The sequence below is a fragment of the Cygnus olor genome, chromosome 7 (assembly GCF_009769625.2).
Source record: "Cygnus olor isolate bCygOlo1 chromosome 7, bCygOlo1.pri.v2, whole genome shotgun sequence".
Taxonomy (NCBI): domain Eukaryota; kingdom Metazoa; phylum Chordata; class Aves; order Anseriformes; family Anatidae; genus Cygnus; species Cygnus olor.
The window spans coordinates 1,182,047-1,209,834 of record NC_049175.1 but is presented as its reverse complement, the minus strand read 5'-3'; the positions used below and the strand labels follow the sequence as shown (position 1 = coordinate 1,209,834).

The 27,788-nt window shown below is 36.5% G+C and overlaps 1 protein-coding gene across 6 annotated transcripts in view; it reads right to left on the bottom strand.

The window, feature by feature from the left end:
• The window catches only part of ADK (adenosine kinase), a 292,330-nt gene that overhangs the window by 69,438 nt on the left and 195,104 nt on the right, over positions 1-27,788 (bottom strand). For all 6 annotated transcript variants that reach the window (XM_040564497.1, XM_040564502.1, XM_040564500.1 and 3 more), the window contains one exon: positions 12,452-12,622. In XM_040564497.1, coding sequence (XP_040420431.1) covers positions 12,452-12,622 — 171 coding nt within the window. The remainder of the gene's footprint in view (positions 1-12,451; positions 12,623-27,788) is intronic.

Below are 27,788 nucleotides of genomic sequence, written 5' to 3'. Positions count from 1 at the left end.
TTATAGACAAAATTAGTTACATTTCAAACAATTTGCACAGCAAGTTGGATACATTTCAAATTTACTCTTGAGAATTTTATCTACACGAAGTATAATTTTTCTTACTCATTATCCTGAACAAGAATTTATTGCAAGAGGCCTTATTAACAGATGAACAAACAGTAGCACTGAAAACAGTTGTTCAAATCTAATTAAAAAAAAATCATTAGAAAACTTTCCACATGTGGCATAAATTGTAAAATGAGAGAGTTCTAATTATCTGGGTAATCTCTTCTTGAAAGAAATATCTTTGCTCAAGGACCACTGTAGCGCCTAAAATGAATGAATCAGAACAACTATCTATCTAGACCAGGACCAAGTCTGGAAAAAATCTCAGCTCCTATGTTGGAAAGAAAGTTGAAAGAAAACTTGTAATGAAATATTTACAGAAAAATTCAGTTTCATTTAAGCTCTCATTAACGAGTTGGCTATTACTGTGAAAAGTGAAAGTTAAATGCTATTTACTGTGGACAGCCATGTCTAGTTATCCAATTTTCTGCATCCATATAACATTCAAGATCATTATTAAATATATACACTGAATGTATATATTTTAAAATAGAAAAATTAGGAGGTTTGCTATGTGTTTAATTACACCAGATACTATTCTAGAAATTGTTACCTTGAATAACAGCCAAAAGAATGTCTCTGTAATTTACTCCTGAATTAAGCATCTTCCTGGTATGATAACATTCCTTGCTAACCTATTAGATATTCTTCTCTCACTTTAAATCTGTCCAAATGCCTTCTGAAGTAACAAACTTCTGTTAATTTTTGTTGCAGTATTCTATACAATGCACTTTTAAGTTCCAACTAACAAAAAAGATAAACCCTTACTTAAGAAGAGTAGGTGAAGGTTGATTAGAAAGAAATAATTGACATCTAACTTCCTACAAAAACAACTCTATTAGAGGTGGTGCAAAATGAATATGTATGCTTTGAATTAAGTCTATTACAAGAAAGAAAAAAACACACCTTATAAGTCTTAATCTCATTATATTACATGAAAAGATAACTTTGGGATGACTTACCTCGTTGCTTTCATGCGATGGTGTACTCTAAATAATAGGTCCACCTCCCACCAGTTCTACCTTTTAGAATACTCATGCATCTGTCCACCTACCTCTCAGATAATGCACATTGAGACACAGGCTACAATTGGCAGCATGAGGCTATGTCTTTCTTCAGTTCTTTTCACCAAATTAGATTCCAGGAGAAGTAAATTTGGTTCCAGATGATGAGTGGTTTTTTTTTGAGCAGTTAGATTCAGTAGTTTGACTCATTATCATAATTCACTTATACCAAGATGCAGCTCTATCCAAATCTGGCAGTTCTTTTGATGTTCAAATCGAATGCAAAGTGTTTGGCAACTGTATGTACAGAATTTAACTTGACTGATCCATTTATCTGAAACTGGTACGTGTCCAAGACCACTCACAGATGTATCTACTGGTCTAGTAGAAATTCCAATGAGACGAAAAAGGCATGTTAATCATAGCTGTCCCAAACTGGCATATATACAAAATGCTGTGTGTTAAGAACATCTGACTGCCCACCCACATAGGTCATACTTCTTCCCCCCAAAATTTAAGAAAAACCTTCAGGTGCACTGACAGAGGAACATACCTGCAATTCCCTGAAATTTTAGAAAATTTTCCAATTCCAGGAAGCTCACTTCCTATTTTTTTGACGACTCTTTGAAACTCTACTTAGAAAACAATAAAATATTTTTGCAGCCCTTAGGTATATTTACAACCCATTGTGTGTTTCATAATTTAGTGCATGCTCAACATTCCTTTTAATCACATCTATAGGAGTTACAAATTGTTTTAATTGTATAAAGAGGTTTAAATAATAAAAATGCTCAGTATTAACAACTCCGGTATCTTAATTCTAAATCCTAAATTAATTCAAAATTACAATATAGATTTTAATCAATAAACAACAGTTTAGCAGAAGAAAGTTCTAAATACCTTCTATGTATAATATCAATGCACGAAGGAAAAATCTTTTTATGTTGTTTACTTATACATAACACCTTTTCAATAGTCTTAAATAAAACATCCCATGGGTTACATTTCTTCCTATCAAATGTACAAACAGTAGAAATCCTAGTTACAGAAGATTATATAACTGGATAGAAATTAGAAAAAGAGGGTTTAAATGTCTAGTTTTGCTCTTCTTCACTGAAGAAAGAAAAATGTAACTACTGAATAGCTGTGCAATCAGATTAAAACTCTCTTGACAGAATAAAAATATTATTTGAGCTATACAAACAAGTTGAAGGAAAGTGTTGATAAAGAAAGATAACAAAAGAAATGAGGTTTAAACAGTAGCTTTGAAAAAAAGTGCTATGTAATAGTATGGAAAAATATGTTAATGTAATAAAGACATTGCCAATTCTATTCCTAAACACCCAAAGTTTGTTTTCAAGATTATTTCCTTATACAAGTTTAAAAAAATTAAAAAGAGCTGTTCTTATCCAGTTTCAACATGCTTTTGTACAACTACACATGCACCTATTTTTCTTAAGCAGCTTCAATATTAAAATAATTAAATGAAAGATTTACTCTCATACAGACTGAACAACACACTTATCTTTATTCTCTGCACTTATTTTATTATTGCATACTTTCTTGAAAAAAATAGTAGTGTAAGGATTTGCCCTATTGTCCAGTTATAAAATATCTTTCCCTGCAGAACTGTCAAACTAGCTATGTATACAATTCTACACTGCTGGATAGGCAACAGATGTTAAATGACGGCTAACCACAGGAGTAATACCAAGAGCGGTATTAAATAGTTCTCCAAGGAACTTTTTAGTCTGCATGAAGGTGCCATACTGATGACTCTACCTGTGACACCAGAGGTCATAGGGGTGCATAAAACCTCTGGAAACTGCAGAGATACTACACAGCTCACGACAGAGGAATGGAAAAGGCTGCAACATCAAGCACACAAAGTAAGCAAACACCAGCAAAAGGTCTGTTCAACATTAAGGTGAACTCACAGTGAATTTTTTAAGATAAAATTGAAATTACATGATTTCATATTGTTCATATATAGGCATCTAACTCCTTGGTTAATATGTGGACTACTGAGCTGTAGTGACTTATATACTGTACACCAACTATCCAACATACTAATTTTCACTAGAAACATTATTTTCCAAATGATCTCCTGGATATTTCTGCAATACTCACTGTTCTTTTACAATTAACTTTGTAACTCAGCAAAATGGGATGCTATCCTCACTGTGTATTTGAGAAAGTGAGACATAAATAGATAAAGCTTAAAAACTTGGAAGTATCAGATTATCTTACGTAACACTTGGGAAACCTGAGGATCGACTTTTGGGAGTACTCATATAATTTTATACATAATTAGTCAAAGTAGAGCTCCCATTATAGTTATGATGCTAAAAGCGTTAGTATATTAGGTTTCACCATGTGTATCTCAGAAATAAGAAATATACAATTATTGGCAATCTTGACTATTTTGGCTTAAAAAAATTATTACTTAAGCCTCAGCCAGAAGTTTCTGACAGAAAAGAAATAAGTTCTTCAGAGATCTGTCTAAGAAACTAGTTTGTAAAACCAGTTCATATACTATATGACTTTTAGCTTCTTCAGCTAATGAGGCAGAGGCGAATTATGTATTCTTCCATCTCCCATTCAAAAAAAAAAAGCTTACAGAAACGTAAGCTGAGTTACTGAGTTTCATCAACTCAGTCCATGCTACAAGTATTTTTGTATTATACTACACTGTATTTTTGCAACTTAAATTCTAGATGTAATGTGGTGGTTTCCTGTGATGTAGGATGTTCCGGACAGTAGAATATTAATCTGTCAGTGAATGTGAGCATATAAATTGCTATATTAAATTATAAATATAATCTGCATTATCATAAAAATTAAAATTATTTTAAAAGTAAGTGAGTTTTAAGTTGTCTGAAGAAATACTACATACAGTAGAAAACACCTGTGGGAGACTTAAGGCTGAAAGTGTTCCTGCTTTTTGATCCTTTTGTGATTACAGCAGCAAAAGGAGATTTGACATATTGAGATTTTAGCATGAAAGAATACACCATTTGTATTTAATCAGCATATCTGGTTCTTGTGCTTGTCATACCACTAGGACAAGGCATAGAGTCAGCTTCCAGCTAAAAGCACTCTTCCTTAAAGAATAATTTAAAAGCAAGACCGAGTTTAGAGCAGCCTCCAGACCTCCCTACAATACACGATCACAGGGTTTTGAACAAAGAAGGATACATAGTCACGGCTGTCTCCTTGACTATTCTTTCCCTTTATTCTCTTTGAAGTACTCTTTGCTCAGACTCAAATTTGTAAACACAGAAAGCATCAATACATAGTCCTTAGGCAAAAAAAAGTTCTTTTATGTAATAACCTCTGTCCAAGAACTTTATAGCTATACCTCAACTTATCCATGTATAATAAGATGCAACCAAATACCTGTAGATAAAACTATATTGAGTGGCAGCACATATAACATTAAATCAGGATTAAAAAGGATACTGCTGTAAATACTGTACTGCAGAAATCAAATCTTTAAGTCAGACAATGCACCCAACTGTGTTTTTTTGCTGTCTTTCTTGGAAGACATTACAGACTACCATTACAGACTGGTTAGATCAGACAAAACAGAGAGGTTATCAAGCTCTCTCCTTCAAAGTCCTCTGCACCACCATGTATTAATCTCTCATCTAGTTGGATCTAATGATCATGTTAAGGGTGGTAAGGGAGTGAGTATGGGCAGCTGAGAGAGATAAACCCTTTCTGCATCTGTTCACATCCAGATAGGATCAAGCATAACATGGAACGGCATCTTAAATGCAGCCCTACAACCCACTGTACATCTCAATGATTCTTTGTTGGCTTTAAGAGGCTTTAGCATGACCTAACAATGCTCTGAATTGCAAACTGGCTGCATCCACTCCAAAATGGCCTTGAAATGTGGAGTTGCAGAACAGACCTCAGATGGGTTGGAAAACAAAATCCAGTATTTTGGATCCAAATGTCTTTTACCAAAATTAAAAATATTTTACTTGCTAAGTTATCTGCAAATATCCCTGTGAAATTGAACTGTTTTGAATTGGTACTGATTTAAAGAAGTTTTTATGAACATTTCTGTCTTTATTCTTCTACTCCTTATCAATGGTATTACCAAATTTTATTCATACCTTTATTTTTGCAGCTCTTGTATTACATATTTGCTTTTTGCCCTGGTATTGTGATTATTGAAAATGCATGCATTTCCCCTTTAAAAGGTTTTCAGAGGTGTATGTTAATTGTACTCTATAAACTGAAAGTCAAATCCTGCAGTCTTTTCCTTTGGACAGGTGAGTTTTTTCCTAAATATATTCAGCAGCTGACAACATTTCAGGACGCTATCAGAAGAAAAAAGTTAGAACTCTATTTTGCTTGTTCCTGGATCTACTATTGACTTGCTGTATGACCTTGGTCAAGTAACCTCTCAATTGTCCACCTGTAAAACAGAGACAAGACTACACACCCACCGTCTTGGTTTATTCTGAGCTTTAATGTTTATGAAGTGTTATGAGATGCTCTGGGAAGCGCTACAAAGTGAAAAGGGTTATCAGTCATCGGCAGTAAAACACAAGCTGCTGAAATATGGTGAAATCTGCCTTCCCTTGTCACAGGACGTGTTCGGTCTTGATCTGCATTCTGTACAGTATTCGTAATCTTACAAGTGTCTCAACACTGCATAGCATAAGGAAGGATAAATATCCCTAAGCATTCTGAGAGACTACCAGAAAATATTTCTGGTTTGAAGAAGTGAAGCCTGTTGTAAAGTACACGCTTCTCTTCTAAATACCTGGTTGTTTTCCATAACAGGAAAAAAGAAAGCCATTTTTGAGATAGGATTCCTAAATTACTTAAATAGCTAGACATTAGCTGAAAGCAGCACTAAATATCAATTTAAATACTTGGCTCTCAATTTTCCTTTCATTCATAATGTACTAGGTAAACTACACTAAAATAATTACTTGCTTATTACTCATGAATTTCAGTGCAGCAGCTGAGACAATGTAGATAAATAAGATGATTAATTGAAACAGAATGAATCACAACAAAATATGTTGTTGTGTAAGGTATGATTAACTCCACAGTGATTCATATCATTTCAAATAACAGGGCTTTTATCAATGACGGCTGCAAGGTTGGGAAATGATTTAAAAGCATTTCATCTTAGAGAGCCACTGCAGTTCACATGGAAGGGGTGGGGAAAAGAGAGGGAGAAGCAGATTCAGTGTCTGCAGCTGAAATAGCCTTGGGTTGTTTCAGCATCCTTCCCACAGCATATCTTTACAGCATGCCACTGACATTATCAACCTCTCTTGTGCTAGAGACCTTCTCATTTTTCAATTGGCCACAGTTTATTAGATATTCCAATACTGAGAAAGTATCGGCATACTTAATTCTGTGAATTAAGCAGCAATATTACAATGCCATAGCTTTCCTATAATTGAAAATGAAGTATCTACACCAGGAATAAGCGTCAAAATTCTACAAAGACAGCAATGAAAAATGCTATTTATTTTTTCTCCGTTCAAAATTACGATTTTTAATTCTCAAGACTCCCTCCAAAGACTTTGCAGTAGTCTCAAATGTAGGGTTTATAAAAAGAAATCTCCATCTGTTTACAGCAGTTTAGAAAAGCAAACACAAGCAGCAGTTGACCTTAAAAAACTCTACCTGCTAAAACAGAAGAGGAGATGTCTCCTTACAAATTTTTTTCCTATGTGGATTTAATAAACTGGGTCGGAATATCTGACTATGGTTTTTAACTGAACTGCAAACTCCCCGTAAGGGAATGTGCAAGTCTCACTGTCTCACTCAGACTATGAAATGAAGATAATTACCCTCACCAGTGGGGCAAGTTTCTGAAAACCTCTGAAAGCATAATTAAATGGAAAGTACTGACATATATATTGAAATGCAAAACATTGACACTCAATTCATTTAAGATAATTAATACATCTGAAAACTTAAATCAGAATGGAAAATGATTTAGAAGCTGAATGTAAAAGTGGAATTCACAAGGAAGATAGCTTACAAACAACCACTGGCTGAAAGTAACTCCTCAATATCCATCAGTTTCTGAAAGCTGAAGAATTAAAGAATTAAGGTATCTTAAGAGCTCTTTAAATGCATGCAAGTTAACTGTTCAGTAAAATGAGCCTCCTTGAGATGCATAGTTTCAATCCAAACACAATTTAGTGTTTGCCTTCTACTGGATAGTTTCAAACATTCAAAAATAATTGTAAATGCTTACTTGAAATTAATTACAGAAACAATTTTGTGATATTTATGACACGACCAGCCATCCTTTGCTATATTCCTCTCTCCTTGGTTCTGCCTGATATGGAAGAACAGATTGAAACGTTTGCTTCCCTTTCCTCACTCATCAAAAGTCAAACTGTATTTCCCTCCCTCCACATACCAAATTATACCTGCCACCTGATTTTCTCCCATCTCTCATCTCTTAATCATTTCCTTGGAAACAGACACTTCACCAGTTTGAAAAGGCATGCAGTCAGCGTGGTAAATGATCTGCTAGGTGTATGAACAGTAGCAATTAGATTGGTGTAAATTCAGATCAATTCAATTACATCATTGTGAATGCACACCAGTTGAAAAAGAATCACCATGTGGCTCGTTTACCTTACGAAGGCTGTTACATCTTGTTCTTGTGAGCTGTGGGCAGATTCCAAAACCAATCCTGTCCCAGGTGATAATCCAGCACAGTTTATAGGCAGGATTGAGTTTTGCCCAAATATCATATTGTAATGTTATATACTAAAGCATGTGCAGTGAAAGTTGGTTACAAATATGCGTTATAAGTTACATGAAATATGGAATAGACTAATTTATTTGGAAACTGTCATTTAGGTGTAAATCCCAGAGTGCTGAAAATAGTTTTATGCCAGAAAAATCCATTCACTCCTACAGTTAAGAAAAGCACAAAACTACAGACTGCAAGATCAAACTGGGAGAATGTTAACCACTGTTATCTGTTTTAAAGAGTTTATCAGTTTTAGTGACTGTTAATCAGCCATTAAAGTGAATTTCCCATGTCATTAAGAAGACTTGCCTTTATAAAGGCTTATAAAGGTTCACAAAGACTTTATTTAAACTTAATATATTTGTGGAGATGTTTATGTTAGTATTTGATACCTCACTTGAAAGTATTTTAAATTAATGAAACAAAATGTGCCATTTCAGTGTAATTATAAGCTGAAATGATGACAAGACCTGTTTGATATCTTATTGCATACAAAGGCCTCCATCTTTTTAAAGATCAGGATTCATAATTCCAGAATCATTACTAAAGCTATTGTCATCGCTTGCTAAAACATAGATGTCTTGCACACAACTTTCTCTCTTTTCAGCACGTTTGCTGTCACACCAGCATCAATTTCCCAAACAGCTAGCAGAAGCATCTGTCTTTGCAGAATTCAGTTTACGATCCTGTAATTAATTTGTTCAGAGACTGTGTGTTTAGAAGTTATAGCTCTTTACACTAGAGAGGAAGATCTCATTTCCAAGATCTGTGATATTATTTTTGTTTATTCCACTGCTTAAAAAAATCCACGATTTCTATTCTCCATATCCTCCTTAACTTTTACTGATTGTTGCACACTATATACAAGCTATATTGCTTGGTTATGTTTTTTATTGTAAAGCTGTAGACGAGGAGCTCAGTACGTCTGTAATTCCGAAGTTTCTAAATTTTAAAATTTCTCAGTGGTATCCTGACTGCACGTAGGAAGACAACCCAGAAGATCTTTACCACATCAATATATTAATAAATATTCCTCTCTGAGTCGTGAATGACTGCCATATGTGGGGATGAATCATATGAAAGCTTTGTAGAGTCCCTTGAATTCTGAAGAACTCCAAAGAAAAGAAACTGCTATCCCCAGCTACATATTCCACAACACAGAACCTTTCCCACCAGAAGAAGTCCCTTCCCTGAAGAAAAGCTACTGTAACTTACATCTTTCGGGGAGACTAGAAATAGTGCACATTCCTGTGGCCATTACTTACTTCTCTATGGGTTCTCTGATGAAAATAAAGTAGGACAGAAGTGGTGCTTCCTGGGTTGACCCTGTTGCAAAGTGCATCAGAGACAGTAAGTTTTAGCCCTAACTGAGAAAGTGTTCTAGAAAAGAAATAGATGCAAATATTGTCTCCTCTACTTGCCTGGTAATTGCTGCACAGGAAACACTGCACAATTTTATGTAGGGATGTAATTTTAAAGGCTTTCACTCCTTTGACCATTCAGTTACTGTAAGTTACTCTGAGTTGTAAAATATGTATTCTAAGGTGAGCTTCTACAGACGAATTAAGCAGCAACTTGTGACAAAGCAGTTATCATCAGGAGATAATTGACCTTATTTGAGAGTTAAGAATCCTGAGGCAAAGTAGAGTGTGCTTAATCCTGGCAGGTTAATTATCCAGTGATTATGGTAGCTTGGAAGGTATTATTGCTAAGAATCATTTGCAAAATGACACTATTAAAAAAACTTAATTTAATAAAAATTAAAAGCAATGACAATAATCAAGTTCTCCAGTCATGTATTGCTAGATAATAACTGCAGAATGGCCCTAATTGGTTAGCAGCAATGAACATGTAATTATTCCTATTCTGAATGTTCTGTACTAAATTTATTACATGAAGTACAGTTAATAAGTATCAAAATCCAAGGCAAGATGTTTGGCTAGCCATAAAAGGGATTTAAAACAATGATTAAAACACCACCGGTCATTGAGCTAATGCTGAAACTGATAAATGTATTGAGTTGTTATCACGATATTCAATGTCTCCATTGCAGTTAAGGGTATCCTGGCATTTACATTCTGAACTAGAACATTTATTCCAAGAGGTTTATAACTTGCCCATTTTAATTACCATCTGGCTGAAACTTGAAATAACCAATCTCCATTCAGATGTAAATTTTTTAGTAGAAGATGTAATTTAAAATCACTTCGCCAATTGTTTTTAGTTTAGGAATGGCAGTAATTTGGAATGTTGCTGTTCTTGGATGTTTTTTATATTACTCTAAAAAAAATAAACAGCTCAGTGATTAACAATCAAATTGTATTGGTCTATAATGTGGAGTGAAGATAAACATAAAGAATAAAAACCATGTCTGAGTCTATTGTTTGTACTAATAAAAAGCAATGACACAACTTAGTATGTCTTGCTTATATGTTAACTTACGCACTTTAAGTATTTAACTAAACTAGCAAAAATGATGGAATACATAGCACATATAATACATAGCAAAAGCAAAAGGAAATCACAGTAAATGGGCAAAATTTTGGTGTTGACTAGCTGGGGAGGTTCATTCCCCATCAAGGCATACATAAACACAAAGTCCTGAATGTACTTGCAGATGAAATAAATATAGGAACAATAAACAAAGAAGGAAGCTACCAGAATGCAGAACATGTCGGAGTAAGCTTCTCTTGAGTTTTATAACTATTCTTTACCACAAACCATATGCAGAGAGCAGGAACACTGACAATTACAAGATGCAGCAGCTACTATAAACTGGAAGTATACCATGCCAAGAGTGTGGTTTCAAGTCACACAGAACGACAAGAGAATAAACCACTGTGAATATCATTTCAACATCTCAAAAGTAGCAATGTCCAGCTTATATAGTGGAAAACAGAGACTAAAAGATGACCAGGGTTTTAACTGATAGCAAAAGTATACCATGAAAGGCTGGTACTCCAGAGTGTTTACATATGGTACAGACAAGTCTAAGGATGGTCAGTTAAGCTTAAATAGTGTCTTTTACCCTGAAAGACAACAGGACGCTTCAGAAATTATACAAAGAAAATTCAGGGAATATTTCACACTTTAATATGCACAACAATCCTACACAGTATTTTATGACAGCAGGTGAAAAATACCATAGCAAACTCAAATGGCAGGGGAAATTAAGGTAGACTGAATATAATTTCCGAAACTGGAATGTTGCCAGTATAGTGGACTATTGCTTACAAAGCATGCAAATATACAAGTAGTACCAATCTATGTTTTATCTTCTGAGAAACAGTACCTTATGAACTCCTGTGATATGAATTCTCCTAATAGGTCAATGGGACAATATCTATATAGAAGACCAGCAATATTTAATCCCTGAAGTTACTCTTAACCTCTTCCACCCAAATATTGACTAGACTTGGTCTACCTAATTTGTGAGACCTGACTTTTTTTTACTTTAGAATACACTACTATGAAATCCAAATGCTCAGTAGCATCTTTGTAAGGACTGTATTGCAAAAGACTTAATTAAAGCAAAAATTGGCAACAGCAGCAAAATGTCCAGAAAACACCACTTCTATATTGCTAGCTACAGTCATTTTTTTTTCTTATCCTACTGCATCTAAAAACATTACCATATTCTCCATTTTAAAAATACTTCTTTTGGTACTGTATTTGTAATAATGCTAGGCCCTAACTGGTAGATGCAGAAACAGTGTAAAAATTGATTTGTGTTGGTGGAACTCTGTGTCACAATCAGGAACAACCACTAACAGGAATGAGTAACTTTTCCATAATATTCCAGTACTAACGTAGTTATCTTGAGAGACATGCCAACACTTCATTTAGGTATATCACACTTTCAAAGATTTATTTATCTACTTAACCATTTTGTGCCGAGCAAACTAATATTTAAAAGCACTTTCTGAAGTGGAAAAAATCAAAAAGTGATAGCACTACAATGAGTGAAATCTGAATTCAGCTGGTCTATTACCATGGACCTCCAGGCAGAATTTCATGCAATCTGTTTCCCAACTGTTGCATAGCAAAGATAAGCCTTCCTTAGATGCACCACCAGTCTATCTACCATAAAAATCAATGAGAGCCTTCTAAACCAATTAAATGTTTTTTAGCTTTCTCCTACCACTTCTCCCCAAAGATTCTACTTCATCACAGAAAATGCTATCAAGAATAGGAGTATGCGTATGGAAACGAGTTGCAGCACTTCACCAGCTCTGCAGTGGCCCTTCATATTTTTTTCTTCCAACAGAGATTTAACTGCTGGGTGAGCACATCATGCATACGGGCAGCTATTAGGAAACGGCCAATGTGTTGGACATTTCCTCATTTAATCTAGAGTAACTTGTTCATGTGTTGCCACACTAAAACAAGCAAGTTGCAAACCTCTGACAGATCAAGTTACACGTTTGGCATCAACTGAAATTTCACAGTCCAGTGACTGCGGATTTCATTCTCTACTGACACCTCAGATGGTGACTTTCTATCTCTATGTAAAGGAAAACCAAAAAGCAGGCTTCTAGACACAAACAAGCAGGTGCAAGAGATGCAAATAATTTTTAAGACTCACCGTCTCATTTCCAAAAACGACGTCAACGTAGGGCATGACTTTCATCATAGGCTCTTTGTAGAACTGGCTAATAAACGGTGCAGAAAGATTTAAGCTGAAGATCTTGTTGTTTGCAGAAGCTTGAGTAGCCACTTTTAATACTGCTTCTGGTGAAACCGTCAGGAAGAATCCCTGCAAGCATCCAAACAAACAAATGATTTTTAATAGTTTCAAATCAGGAACCACATTAAGTATGCTGCTTCTATAAGGTCTCTCCAACCCAACTTTTCTGTCATATATATGCACAGATTTAAAAACAAACAAAAAACTATGGCTAAATGCTGCCTTTCCATTAAGAAATTACAGAAGTGACAAATAATCTGCATATGCTGAGAATGACAACGCTCCAAAATTAAACATAACCCACTACTTCTGCACTGTATGTTGTTTCCTTTTCCATGGCAGCCAGGACTAGTGTTTGTATTTTAAAAGGTGCTACATTATAATTCTAAATGGCCCTTTATAGAACGACAGTCAATCAGACTGCACTGCTTAATTCCAATGTCCAATAAGATGGACAGCTTACACACAGCTAGGAGATGAATGAAATCCCTTGCCTGAGAAATTACTACCTTGTTTTTAACAAGTCTGTTGAGTATGGTGTCATTGTAGTAGTTGTAATTGTCCTACCAGAAAACCCTATGGGTTTTCACATTTCTGCCTATTTGCCTACGACCACAGACTTTGTAAAGGGATGCAGGTGCTCACAGGAAGGGCGACTGTGATGCTGTCAGCTATCAGAACTGAGCAGACCTGCAGTTCTTGCCCCTCAGCTGACACAGAGGTGGACTCCACAGTCTCAATGGGACATTCAGCTACAATCTTTACGCAAAAGATACTTAATTCTTTTCCATTATACCACATCTTCTAAAAATGTAACAATATAGTTTATCACCTCCCCAAGAGTATTGTCCTTCATTCTTTAATATTAAAGTTCTTGGTTGCTAACAGACCTAGGGAAATGATTTTTCAAGATCTCTTCTTCCCCAAGCTCAATGTTATCACAGATAAATACAAAGAATCAAAAAATGAAACAGAGAATGAACAGAACTGAATTTGTCTATGAAATTGTGAATGGTGATTTCAACCCCATATGCAGAACAGTTCAAGGATGCCAGCTTGAATTTAGCCTTGCACACGCTTACCTCCAACCCCGATAGGCAATGTTTTCTGCATGTGTTCCAGGCATTATGTAAAGATTCCCTAGTTTCACTAATCTATTAATTAGACAATGGCTTGGTCTTTACACTAATTAAACAAACATCATGTGTTCTATTTCTATGATTCTAAAAGCAGTTTTATGAACTGTTCTCAAAATTCACTGAATAACAATCATTTTCAAGCAAGAGCAGCAAGGGTTAAATTTAAGGCCAGAGAAAATGTCTAAGGCACAGTAGACAACAATCTTTTTTGGGGGGACACACAAATAAAACCCCATTTCAGTTCTATCTGTAACACTGCCACTCTAAAAGGTACAATAGTGAAACAATTGTATTTTCCAGGTTTTATCCATATTATTTTGTTTTTGGATCATAGCATATCTATATTTTTCTCCTGTCTATTTCAGCTAACTGATCATCTCAGGCATCGTACTGCTAGAAAAATAATATAATAAAAAGTCTATAGGTTGAAGACTACTTAGAAAGTCTCCTGTTTATTTCTCCCTACCCCACGCTTTCCAGTGTAGTGAATGCAGGATTGCTTGTAGTGAATCATGCCCAGATTTTGCAAGACAATAAGTCCAAAGGGCATAAGAATGCTTTGCATCTTGTGCAGTTACTCAGTACCTTGAACGACTGGAAGCCTGTAAACATCCAAGCTTCTTTGCTATTTTTACATTCTGAAGAATTAAAATGAACAGTTTATATAACATCTTGTCTCCATAGCAATCTCTACTATCTTTTAGTTTTTCATTTAATGAACAGAGTTGGATATTTAAATACTGTTCCAAACACAAAATAAAAACCTTTCAAGGTTAACATGTTGCCAGCTGTGGATAAATCACAGATTGCTATACAGTGGTCTGTGTAAATAGTAACCTGGTCAAATAATTAGGCTTCTTACCAATTTTAGGCTGAAAACTTCATCTGAACTAAAATACATCTGATTGTAATTTAAGGTACAGAACACTATCCCCGTGAGATCTAGCTCAGGCCTGCATCCAACTCCATTTTCCTTTGGAAAGGCAACATAAAAGTACTGAGATGCAGATAGTAGAGCTTGCTTTTTCAGATCCTGCAAAGTAGAGGGCTAGAACTCTCTCAAAGCTACAACTCTGTCTTCGGGGTTTCCTAAAGCTCATTTCTGCCATTTAATTTCAGCCTTCCACGAACTTTTCATTTTATATTTTTATTTAAATAGTTATTTGATATTAAAATACAGAAATTAAGAGTTGTGTATGTGAGAACTCACTACAACTTTGCCACGTATAACAGTTCTTTGCAAATAAAAGTTGTAGAAATACAACAAAAAAGTTGTAGCAGTACAATTCACACAATGGAATTAATAAAGCAGGAAGAAAATGTATAAAGTCTGAACTGAACAGATCTTGGTTTAAAGAAAGCAAATTAGATATTCCCCTCATCCCCTGAAAGTATTTAAATGGAGTTTGACTCTATTTTCAGTGGAACTCCAGTTACAGCTATGGCCAGCATTACTGTTACATGAACCCAGCTTTTGTTGTTTGAACTAAAACTAGATAAGCCACAGACCACTCTACTGCAGCATGCTACAATTTTGAACAGGAATGAACTCCTCCAAAATAAACAGGTTTTCTTATGCCTCACTGAGATTCACAACAAAAAAAATGTCACTCCATATCTTCCTCAGAACCACAGCCTTCGTGTTCTTACAGCTGCCACTGCTTTTTGTCCAGCCAAATGTATAAAAAGGAATGTGCAAGTCAACTGCTCCCACCTAGTCCAGAAATTAACTGTTAGCCAACGCTAGCTTTGAGTGTGAGAATAAGTATTTCCATGTGTCACTTCTGGGACAGGACGGTAAGGTTTTCTTATGTCAAATAAGGACAATTTAGAAGTTGGAGGACTACAGGTTGGGTTTACACCTTTGTTTGATTTCTTAAGCTCTTCTTCTTCGTTTTTTTTTTTCTTTTTTTTTTTTTTTTCCTCCTTCTAAATAGCAGTACTAATTTGGAGATTTTCCTTGGGTAGACTGTTGAGTAGTACACGTGATCTCACCTCTCTCTCCTCCACATTTGTGGATTCTTTACTGACAGTTCCAAGTCTCCCAAAACACAAGACAAAGACCACTAATCTAGAAGACTTTGTAGTTCACAAAGAAGTTCTATTCCCACTAACAAGAAGATTAAGAGAATGATCAAAAATATTCTATACCCATCTACACACCTCTGCTTACTCCTGAGGGTTTTGGGAACCTTTTTACCCTCAAAACCAAAGGATTATTAAAATAGTAACAAAAATGCTTGTAAGCAAAAGATGAGTCAATTGTTTAATATACAGAAATTCCAATAGCCTGGGAAAGTTAGCTTGCATTTATATCAGAAATTAAATTACTGTGCATGTATTTATGTTTGTGAAAGAATGCAGTACATACAAGTACATGATAATTAGGCAGTGCAGTCAAAAGAAAGTGAAAGAGAGCAATATCGTACTACAAAAACCTATTAAACATTAAAGGCTATCAGACATATTTGCAGCACACAGTATTCCTTTGGCATGCACTGACTGAGGCTGAGAATACCAGATGCTACTGCTTCAAGATGTGCCACTATTTTCTGCTGCTCAAACTGTAACGAGCCTCTTCTCTATGTCAGGAGGAAGGTACCATTGTACCACAAGCCAGAGAGCAAAGCTGAACTATTATATACATCAGGAAAATAGGATGATATACTGAATTATTTATATGTATGTTTGTACGTATAAACACACGAAATGCAAAAATACTTTTCTCATTCATTGTAGCAAGTATTTCTGTTTAAATACAGTCCTTTGGTGGGAAAAAAATTCTTGTGGGAAAAAGAGAAATAAAAAGGAAGAAATAAGTAAAACACATTTGTTATTGCAGACACATGGTTACAGGAAATACAGTAGCTTGGTTATAACTTAAGAGCTTTTAAAATTCAACATTAAGATGTGCATGACAGCAGTAGACAAAGTCAAGAGAGAATATGACATCTTGCTTTTGCAATACTCAGGAATTCTTTGATGCACCTTTTTAAATCGTACCCAGGTACTGTGAGTATAGGACAGTCTTTTATGATCATATCTTCTTTTTAATAGTTACTAGTGTTTTTGAAAGGATTTGGTGGGTTTATGCATAAACAACATGTCTTTGCATCTCTCTCATTTTTATCACATGCAAACCCCAAAGGTTTCTTCTGACCTACACTATGCTCATGTAGCACTAGCAGATGTGAGTGCAGCAAATGAAGGGTGTCAGAAGTGTCAGCAGCATAGAATCAGAGAGTGCTGAAGTATCTCATGAAGCCAGAACTACTCTGGCTTTGGTGAAAGTAATACTGAATAAGGTGTTCTGTCCAAACTGAGCAGTCTTGCCATCATTTGTTCACATGAAAAAATGTACTCACACTGAATTCATCTGCATTACATACATGTAAATGTTTGCACAATGAGGATCGAGGTGTTTTTTTTTTTTCTTTTTTTAAACCAATAAATACTTCCTTAAAGCCAAAAACTGAAAACTGTGACTTAGTATACGTTTAGACAAATCCAGAGTGAGATGATAACAAACAGCTTTGCATTTCTGGATTTATTATTGTTTAATACCACAGAAGCAATGTTTGCATAAGAACACGTAGAGATGATAAAAAATAAGATTGCTCTCAAACCTATCACCCTCTGAAATCCTTCCATTTGCCTTCTCTTACCCCCTCCTAACCACCCCCACTTTCAGAGTGGTTTACAAGAAAATAACTTTATGAGCGACTAGATTTTGAACTATGGCATTTTGAACTGATTTTGAAATACCATTTGGTAACAATGTAAAATCAATACATCATAAGTGTGAATCAAAATATTTAACTTTCAGATACACATATACAACAGTCTGTTGCCATTAAAGATGAATTATATTCTGCCAACATGAAAGGAACACATCATTTAATCCAAAATTATTTTATGGCACGCATTTACATAAAAATGCAGTTATGATGACATCACACACTCATCCATCTAAAGGCTGGAATTTTTCAGGCACATTAAAAGTTTGACAGTTCCACAGTGACAGTGCTGATAAATGCCGTGATTCAGTAAAGCCCTACAGAAATCATCCAACTTCAAGCATGCTGGCAGTTCCAGCAAAATCAGCGAGACTGCTCAGGTGCCAAAAGAACGTGCTCTGCTAAACTGCAGATGTAACCAAGTCAGAGCTTTGGATTTGGTTACATTTCCCATATTCCGTACACAAAGAGAACTTTAAGCCATGCACTTGGGCAGAGGAGACTTCTCCTCTGCTCCGCCATCAGTTTTGTCTGCTGCAGCCCAGCAGAGCTATCAGAGCCTGAAAGGAGTGAAGATGCAACACACGGCAATTTTTGGGATGGAGAATGAATCACTGGGTCACTGCTCTAGAGAGAACCACTTACACAAGGTTTCTACGTGAGAGACCCATGTCTTCTAGCCTCCGAAGTGCATGGAGCACAGATTGGGCGTAGTCCACATCCCACCCACTGACTGAGACCGACAAAGAAATCATCTCCCTTCAGAACAGGAAACAGAAGGAATCTTCCTGGAAAGTTAGAGCAAAAGCTCTTCATCTTAGTACTTCTGGGAGTTTAAAAGAGCAGAGAACAATATAGAGAACTGCATCTGCAACACCAAACTATCTGGCTACTCTACTTTGTACACGCAGCACTGCCAGATTATCAGGCTTACTGGACCCCCTACCTCTTCACCTGACTTTTAAGCATTTATACTTGCAACTGCCTGAAATCATTCAAGTACTTTCCTTCCTGAGATATGACAGAAGAGTATGAAATGATATAGATATTAAAATCCTCCTGACACTAAAAAACTCCAGAAATAACAACAACAACAACAAACACCACTACACAAATCAGATAAACACCATAAATTTTACTAATGAAAGTGCTTGTTCTTTAAGTCATTTTTTTACTTCCTCTAGGAAGGACAAAAGCTCTGTATAATTTGGGAAACGTCCAGTCTGTGAAATATATGCAAGTCATTTTAATCTGTGTACCTGTTCTTCATGTAATTGGTTATTTAGGAATTTAGTACGCACCTACGTGGTTTCAACTACATTTTCAAACTATATTTTATCTTGATCAGCAAGTAGTTACCTAATGAAACAAAACCTGCTGCTCTTTGTCCAGTTCCTACTGGAGACAGTTGTTTTAAATCAGAAAGCAAGGACAGCAAGAATGCAACAATTTCTCTGAGTAATTGTTTTGGCTTGTTCCTGTATGCATTGTTTATTTTTATGAAAGTATTGCTTTATAACTGGAAAATGACTAAGCTGTAAACTATTGTTTTATCATTCTGAGTGGCCAGTGTTTCTGTTTTTGATAAAAGCCAAGTTTCAAACAGTTTTCAGTAACATAGGAAAAAACCTAACTGTCAGTAAATGTGCTTATATTGACCGTGACATTTTCCTCTATGATGGTGCCAACATGTCAGAAGGGGAGGATTGCTTTCAGATTTGAACAGCTTCTTTGTTGCTGAAGTGAACTCTGATTGCTGTCATATTAGTATCTATCAGATTACAACAGTAGCAGAAAAACTCCAATATTTGGCATTGTATGTTAAAAAAAAAAATTATTTTACATATATACTAGCAATTTCTTTTTAATTTTAAGTAATTCGGACTTCTTTTTCCGTTCTAAATACTATCGATTAAACTACGCATTACCCAGGAAGTTCCACCAAGTCATACTTAGGACAAAATAATTGTGTGACTTTACTTGTAAGACGTATACTTGCAGGATGTACGGATGAAAGCTTAAACAATGAGGTGTAGAAGTATACACATGTGCGAGAGAGCAGTAATATACCTAGTTTTGGTGAAGGGAAATGTCATCCCAAATAAAAAAATCTCCTATTTCCCTGGAAACTCCAAAGATACTTAAGCTCATATTAGCAGTGTGAATTAAGATCTTAAGATGATGGTCAGACATAGCTCCCTGAAGTCTGCCCCTCTGTGAGGAAGCAAAAGATCTCTGTACTATTTCCACAGTTCAGCACAGAGTTTTGTGCGTTTATTAAGCTCAAGGAGTAAGATCTCTGTTTTTATTCATACTTAATTTATAACAAATTTTGGAGGGAACTATTAATGAAACATCATCTGAGAGACAGAAGCCTGATTTTTATTATTGCTTTGATTAAGTAACTCGGCCTTTTTTGCCTCTGTTTGCCCACTTGCAAAATAGTTATAATGATAAATACACCTCCATTGGCAGAACCAGTGGGAGGTTTAATTACTTAACATTACTGAAATGATTGAAATTCTATGTTGAAAGGTATTATAAAGTACAGGGTATTACCATCAATAAAATATAAGCTGCAAATCAAACAAGCTATGCTCAAGAGCAAGGCACTTTTCTTCTTAGTACCCTCAAAACACTTTGCTACACATTTTCTTCATTGAAAAACAACTGAATCTTTACCAAGAAAGCAATGCATCTCAAAACATTAATTAAATTGTTGACTAAAGAGAGAAACTCTTTCACCTTTCATCCTTCTAAAACAATTCTTCATTAAAATTAGCATTGCCTAACCGATCTATAAAACAAACAAACCAACAAAACATATAATGTTTTTAGACCAGAAAGTAAGATCAGACATACCAATTATTGTTTAATGAAACAATAACCAGAAATCTTAATATTGGCAATTATATTATTTATGATGTTTGGAACATTGAGATAATTGATTTTCAAACTTAATTTCCACAGTTTCGAACAAAATCCCTGTCCTGGCAAAGTAGCATTTCAGGACGTAAAGAATAAGGTATGGTTAATTTAGGCTCTTGATGATTGTGCAACATTTGCTTTTTATGTATATGGCTAGTTACATTAATATAATTTGGCATCTCATTAATTATGTAAACATCAACCATATGTTGAATTCACTCAAGTTTGGTGTGTACATAATATTTACAGTATATTAGTAAATTAAGAGAATCTACGTAACTACAAATGCATAGAGTTTCTAATTCTCTAGACAGTTAATCCTCAATTTGAGAGCTCTACAAACAAACATAAAACAGTCTATTTATTGCTTCTTCAAATAGCCTTGAACAAGAAGAGAAAAAATATGAGCACCTTTTTAATCAAATGTGCTGTATCAGCACATTGGTTTATTTTATAAGTACAGGTAAAACAGTTAAAGACTGAAACAGTGGCTGACCATGGCTGTATTAGTAGATAATCACTATCACTGCGTATCTAAAGATCTTGTAAAAATGCAGAAAGTCTTGGGGAGAACTGTTCAAAGCTTGTGCATTAGTATTGCTTCCTGAAGAATTTTGTCTTTAATGTTCCTTGGGCTGAAAACCATAACAATTCTTCTGCTGTATAACATGCAAGAGACTTTTTGGATACGTGATATGTGACACTGCACACCAATATTGTGACTTCTGGAGTGGAGGGCGAAATGAATCTGGACTTGCGCTGCTGTATTTACAAATTTTAGCTCCCCTGCTAATAAAAAAGGAAAAAACTCCTCAGCCACTTCCGGCTCTGTACCAGCATACACTACTGCGTCTGTGCCCTCCGTGTTCGCATTCCCAGATGATTCAGAGGAATGACAACTGTTATGCAATATAAACAAATACAGGAATGAGTAAAATGCTATGAAAAATAAGCCAACTCCAGCATGACTTCTATACCTTATGAGTTTCCATCAACAACATGCCCATGTTATGAAAGGTTTTACCTAAATTCAGGTTAGAAAACACATACAAGATAAAAAAAGAGTCATGCTTTTCCCTAAGTACTCTCATACTGAAACACTTAGGCAGAAACCTTTCTTCCCTCCCCCCAGCTACCTTTGAGATCTTGTAAATTATAAGAACATAGCAGCACGGGGATTAAATATTAATCAAAGTCATTACCGTTATTGTTAGAACATATTTTAAGAGCCCCAAAGAAAGCATATTATTTCACTAACAAAGATCATATCATCAGAAAGACTACACGGATACTGCTGCACAGTAGGTACGAAGAAGAAAAAAAAGGATCAAGAGGTAACAAACGATTTCAGAAACTTATTGTACAATTCAAAGGCTAAGTCATCCTTTAAGTGAGTCCTTTAAGTAGAGCAGATTCTCAATGGGCAAAACAGAGCTCTATATAGAACCACAGATGCATATAATGTATTTATAAAATGTCATTTTGCTGGGGAAAACAACAGAGTACAACCAAGGATACAAACTCCATAAATTGTATCACTGAAAATCCAGAACAGCTCTGAAGTTTCAGTGGAGATCTGAACTCACTTGCTGTGTAATACGGCTACTCAACTCACAACCAGCATACATGGAACTATCATATTTTACAGGAAGACTTACTCATTGTATGAAAATAATGACAAGCTTTATTGAATAACAGGGCTTTTGCTGTTTCCAAATTAAGGAGTAAATGATTAATAAAACAAATACCTTCCTAGGCTCCCAAAGGTATTTGCTAGCTTATTTTAACAGCTTGCATACCCTTGTGACATATTTAATGTATAAGCAACATTATGGCAAAAAATTAAGTGCATAGTAAAATAAAATGCTCAGAAGAACTAAAAAAGCAATTGTTAAAATAATAAAGGATGTATTTTAATTTCCAACTTACCAATTTTAAATATAAGTGCATGAACATTTCCTTTTAACTACCACTCTTTTCTCAAGTCTAGCTCCAGAATCAGAACTCCAAAAAAACCTTCTTTCATAGCAAATATAATATTTACTATGAACATGCAATTAAGTCCTAATCACTTGGATTAATTACCACATCAGGATTTACAATAAAACATTTATTGCTCACACTTTCACACATTAAAATTAATTATTTAAAAGAACGTTAATGTTATTGCTTGGGCTTTTAATTTTCATTATGCGGAGACTCCTGCATGGCTTTGTTTCTGAACACACAAATAAATGAGGGTCAGGACCTATGCTAATTCTAATTAAGAAATTATTTATTAAGAAATAAAGTTGAAACATGGACGGTTACTAAACTCTAAATGAAGATATTTTCACTTAAATTAATTTGGGTAATAACTGTCTGTAGAACACTTTGAACACAAAGTGCTTAGCAATTAATTATTACAGTCTGAATGAGTTCTTTCTTCACATTCAAAGGTGGGGGGGAATATCTCTAACTATTAGCTTATTCGAGCCAAATAATACTTATATGAAGTTTCTGTTTCTAATGAGCTCATTAGTTCACACCTCAGAAACCATTTCTTAATAGCAGGACCACTACTGCAACCAGGGAGAGCAGCGTTTGTCTTTTACTCTCAGATCTTACAACATTGGGAGAACTCCTCTGCTAAGACACTATTTTTTGTCATGTCACATTAATGTGGGAGTAGCATATTTCAGTAGGGGCTTCAATTTATACTGCTATCCAAGATGTTTGAATGCTCTGGATAAGTTTTAATTTTCTGCTGAGTATTTTCAGTACTTCTCTACTTGAAAATAACTCCACTCCTGTCACTTTCCTTGGCCACCGCAGAAAATCAGACTACAAATACAGGAAATGTATTGCAGAATTTTTTTCCCATTTGTGTAATATTTCTAGAACCAATTTTAAAGCCATAAAAGATCAAGTTAAGTGGTCAAATTATGGCAGAGAACCAACCTTTCTTGATGCAAAACATCTCTGAGTTTTCAAGTAAAATGATTTTGAGAACAGGAAACCTCTAAAAGCCAGTCAGCAAAGACCTATTTGTTCACTAAGAATGCGTGGCCTCTGGCAATACCTCTTTAGCTACCTTAGAAACATATCAATCCCATGCAGTCTTCATCAACAGGTATCCAAGTGCAATGGGGTACAGGTCCGTTCTGCAAATGTTGCAATTTGTTTAGTACTAAATGGTCATGTACCTTTCAACTTCTGATAGGAACAGTTGCATATCACAGATATTCTGTTAAAACCACAAATGTCTGGCATAATGAAATTCTGGACATACTGAATGAGGTATGTGTACATCATATATCTACACAGAATCATAGAATCACTTAAGTTGGAAAAGACCTCCAAAATCATCAAGTCCAACCATTCACCTGTGCCAAGTTTACCGCTAAACCATGTCTCTAAGCACCACATCGACACACTTTTTGAATACCTCTAGGGATGGTGACTCAACTACTTCCCTGGGCAGCATGTTCCAATGCCTCACAACCCTTTCAGTGATGAAATTTTTCCCAATATCCAACTGAAACCTCCTTTGGTGCAACTTGAGGCCATTTCCTCTTGTCTTATCACTTAGTGCTTAGGAGAAGAGACCGATCCTCACCTTGCTATAGACTCCTTGAAAGTAATTGGAGAGGAGACCTGTGATAAGGTCTCTCCCCTGACTCTCCTTTTCTCCAGGCTAAAAAATGCAAGCTCCCTCAGCCACTCCTCATAAGACTTGTTCTCTACACCATTCACCAGCTTCATTGTCCTTCTTTGAACAAGCTCCAGCACCCTGATGCCCTTCTTGGTGTTGTCTGCCAGCAAACTGAGGGTGCACTCAATCCCATCGTCCAGATCACTGATAAAGATATTGAAGAGAACTGCCCCATATATATGTATCACATATATATATAGATGTATATACATCATGCTGCGATTTCTGACAGTAAGATCACATGCTGCTGAATTTAAAAACACTGTGTAATGTTATACCTTTTTTTTTATGCAACCATGGAAGCATATGGGCAGTATTTTCCACTTAATGTATGACAGACAAATGGATTTCATAAACTGTCATATAAATGAGAATTTATAGTTTCAAATGAGTTTACAGATTAAGTACCAGAAAGCAGAATACAAATAACAATTCAGAATATCATTGGTAATTGATGACTTCTTTGGACTCACTTAAGCTTCCAAAACTGTTATTTAATGGTCACAAAGATACATTCAAGGGGATAACTCCAACATAGCAATTCTGTTTTGAGAAGACCAGTATAACCCTTTGAACATACATCTCTTCTGTTTGTTAGTCCTAAAAATACTTAGTCTGGTTTAACTCAATTTGCTTGTTCTTTACATGTTGAAGTGTACAGGGAAATTAAGAAATTAAGAGATGTACAGGAGTTAACATGTTCTTAAAAATTTGTGTTAGAAATTAATTAATTCAAACAAACTATTTCTGAAACTCTGGTGAGTTTGTAACATTTGAAGAAGTTTCACACAGGAAAAAAAAAATCACAGTAGAGGGTCAAACATTAGAATATCCTCAAAAATATTCAAAACAACGGAACGTAAGTCAGCTGTCCACCTTTGAAGTCACTCTAACAAACCTCCAGTGGTCCATTCAAGCCTGAATTATTCTAGGAGTCTACGGTACAGTAGATGTATGGTATTTGAAAAATACATACTGTGTGGAAAAAGCACATATACTCCAATGTTTTATGAGCTTCTAAGAGATTATTTCTGAGCATCCAAGCACTGCAAATACCTGTAACATTTATGTAGGCAATTAGCTATTTTACCTTGAAAACCACATCAAAAAATGCATACACTTTGCAAATGAACTGTGTAAATGCATGTCCTGGTTGATACCTGAAAGCGTCCATCAACTAAAAGAGAATACTTTGGAGAAACTTTCTGAAGAGGTCCACCAACTTGAAAAGAGATTATTTTCCTCCCCACCTGAACGAACCAGTGACCACCAACTAAAAGAGAATTCTTTGGAGAAACTTTCTGAAGAGGTCCACCAACTTAAAGAGAATTTATTTTCCTCCCACCTGTACAAACCAGTGTCTCAGCTATTAGGGGTAAGTGTTCATCCGTGCAAGGAAGACGATATGGTGGGTACACACCCCGTGCCACCCTGTGGTTTTACCTACGTGACCATGGAGAGGACATGAGAAAATGGGATGGAAAATCTACCGCGACCCTAGAGGCATGGGTACGTGAGTTGCAAAAGAAAACAATCAGGAAAAAGGGGTTCTCTGAAAAGTTTGCTGCTCCAACTTCCAGCAGGCAGTCCTTTAAACACAGAAACGAAGATTCTGACCAGGACCAGAGGGGCCCTGCCTCCAGCCAGGGGGAGGAAAGGGACAACCGAGTTTATTGGACTGTGTGGATTCGATGGCCTGGCACGTCAGACGCACAGAAGACTAAGGCTTTAGTAGACACCAGTGCACAATGTACTCTAATGCCATCAAGCTATAAAGGGCCAGAGCCCATCTGTATTTATGGAGTGATGGGGGGATCCCAGCAGTTAACTGTATTGGAGGCTGAACTGAGTCTAACTGGGAATAAGTGGCAAAAGCACTGTATTGTGACTGGCCCAGATGCTCCGTGCATCCTTGGCATAGACTATCTTAGAAGAGGATATTTCAAGGACCCAAAAGGGTTCCGGTGGGCTTTTGGCATAGCTGCCTTAGAGACAGAGGACATTAAACTGTTGTCTACCTTGCCCGGTATCTCAGAGGACCCTTCTGTTGTGGGGTTGCTGAGAGTTGAAGAACAGCAAGTGCCAATCACTACCACAACTATGCACCAGCGGCAATATCGCACCAACTGAGACTCCCTGATTCCCATCCATAAGCTAATTCGTCAACTGGAGAGCCAAGGAGTGATCAGCAAGACTCATTCACCTTTTAATAGTCCCATATGGCCAGTGCGAAAGTCTAATGGTGAGTGAAGACTAACAGTAGACTATCGTGGCCTGAACGAAGTCACGCCACCACTGAGTGCTGCAGTGCCGGACATGCTAGAACTCCAGTACGAACTGGAATCAAAGGCAGCCAAGTGGTATGCCACAATTGATATAGCTAATGCATTTTTCTCCATCCCTCTAGCAGCAGGGTGCAGGCCACAGTTTGCTTTCACTTGGAGGGGACTCCAATATACTTAGAATCGGCTGCCCCAGGGGTGGAAACACAGCCCTACCATTTGCCATGGACTGATCCAGTCTGCGCTGGAGCAGGGGGAAGCTCCTGACCATCTGCAGTACATCGATGACATCATTGTGTGGGGTGACACTGCAGAGGAAGTTTTCGAGAAAGGGAAGAAAATAGTCCAAATCCTCTGAAGGCCGGTTTTGCCATAAAACAAAATAAAATTAAAGGACCTGCACGAGAGATCCAGTTTTTAGGAATAAAATGGCAAGATGGACATCGTCAAATCCTAATGGATGTGATCAACAAAATAACACCTATGTCTCCACCAACTAGCAAAAAAGAAACACAAACTTTCCTAGGTGTCGTGGGGTTTTGGAGAATGCACATTCCAAATTACAGTCTGATTGTAAACCCGCTCTACCAAGTAACCCATAAGAAGAATGATTTCGAATGGGGCCCTGAGCAATGACAAGCCTTTGAACAAATTAAGCAGGAAATAGTTCATGCAGTAGCCTTTGGGCCAGTCCGAACAGGACCAGATGTAAAGAATGTGCTCTACACCGCAGCCGGGGAGAATGGCCCCACCTGGAGCCTCTGGCAGAAAGAACCTGGGGAAACTCGAGGTCAACCCCTAGGCTTTTGGAGCTGGGGATACAGAGGATCTGAGGCCCGTTACACGCCAACCGAAAAGGAGATATTGGCAGCATATGAAGGAGTTCGATCTGCTTTGGAAGTGGTCGGTACTGAAGCGCAGCTCCTCCTGGCACCCCGACTACTGGTACTAGGCTGGATGTTCAAAGGAAGGGTTCCCTCTACACATCATGCAACTGATGCTACATGGAGCAAGTGGGTTGCACTGATTACTCAGCGGGCTTGAATAGGAAACCCCAGTCGCCCAGGAATCTTGGAAGTTATTACGGACTGGCAGGAAGGCAAATACTTTGGGATATCATCAGAGGAGGAGGTGGTCTGTGCTGAAGAAGCCCCACTGTACAACAAGCTACCAGAAAATGAGAAGAAATATGCCCTGTTCACTGATGGGTCCTGCCGTATTGTGGGAAAGCATCAGAGATGGGAAGCTGCTGTATGGAGTCCTACACGACGAGTTGCAGAAGCTGCTGAGGGAAAAGGTGAATCGAGTCAGTTTGCAGAAGTGAAAGCCATCCAGCTGGCTTTAGATAATGCTGAATGAGAAAAGTGGCCAGTTCTCTATCTCTATACTGATTCATGGATGGTAGCAAATGCCCTGTGGGGGTGGTTACAGCAATGGAAGCAGAACAACTGGGAA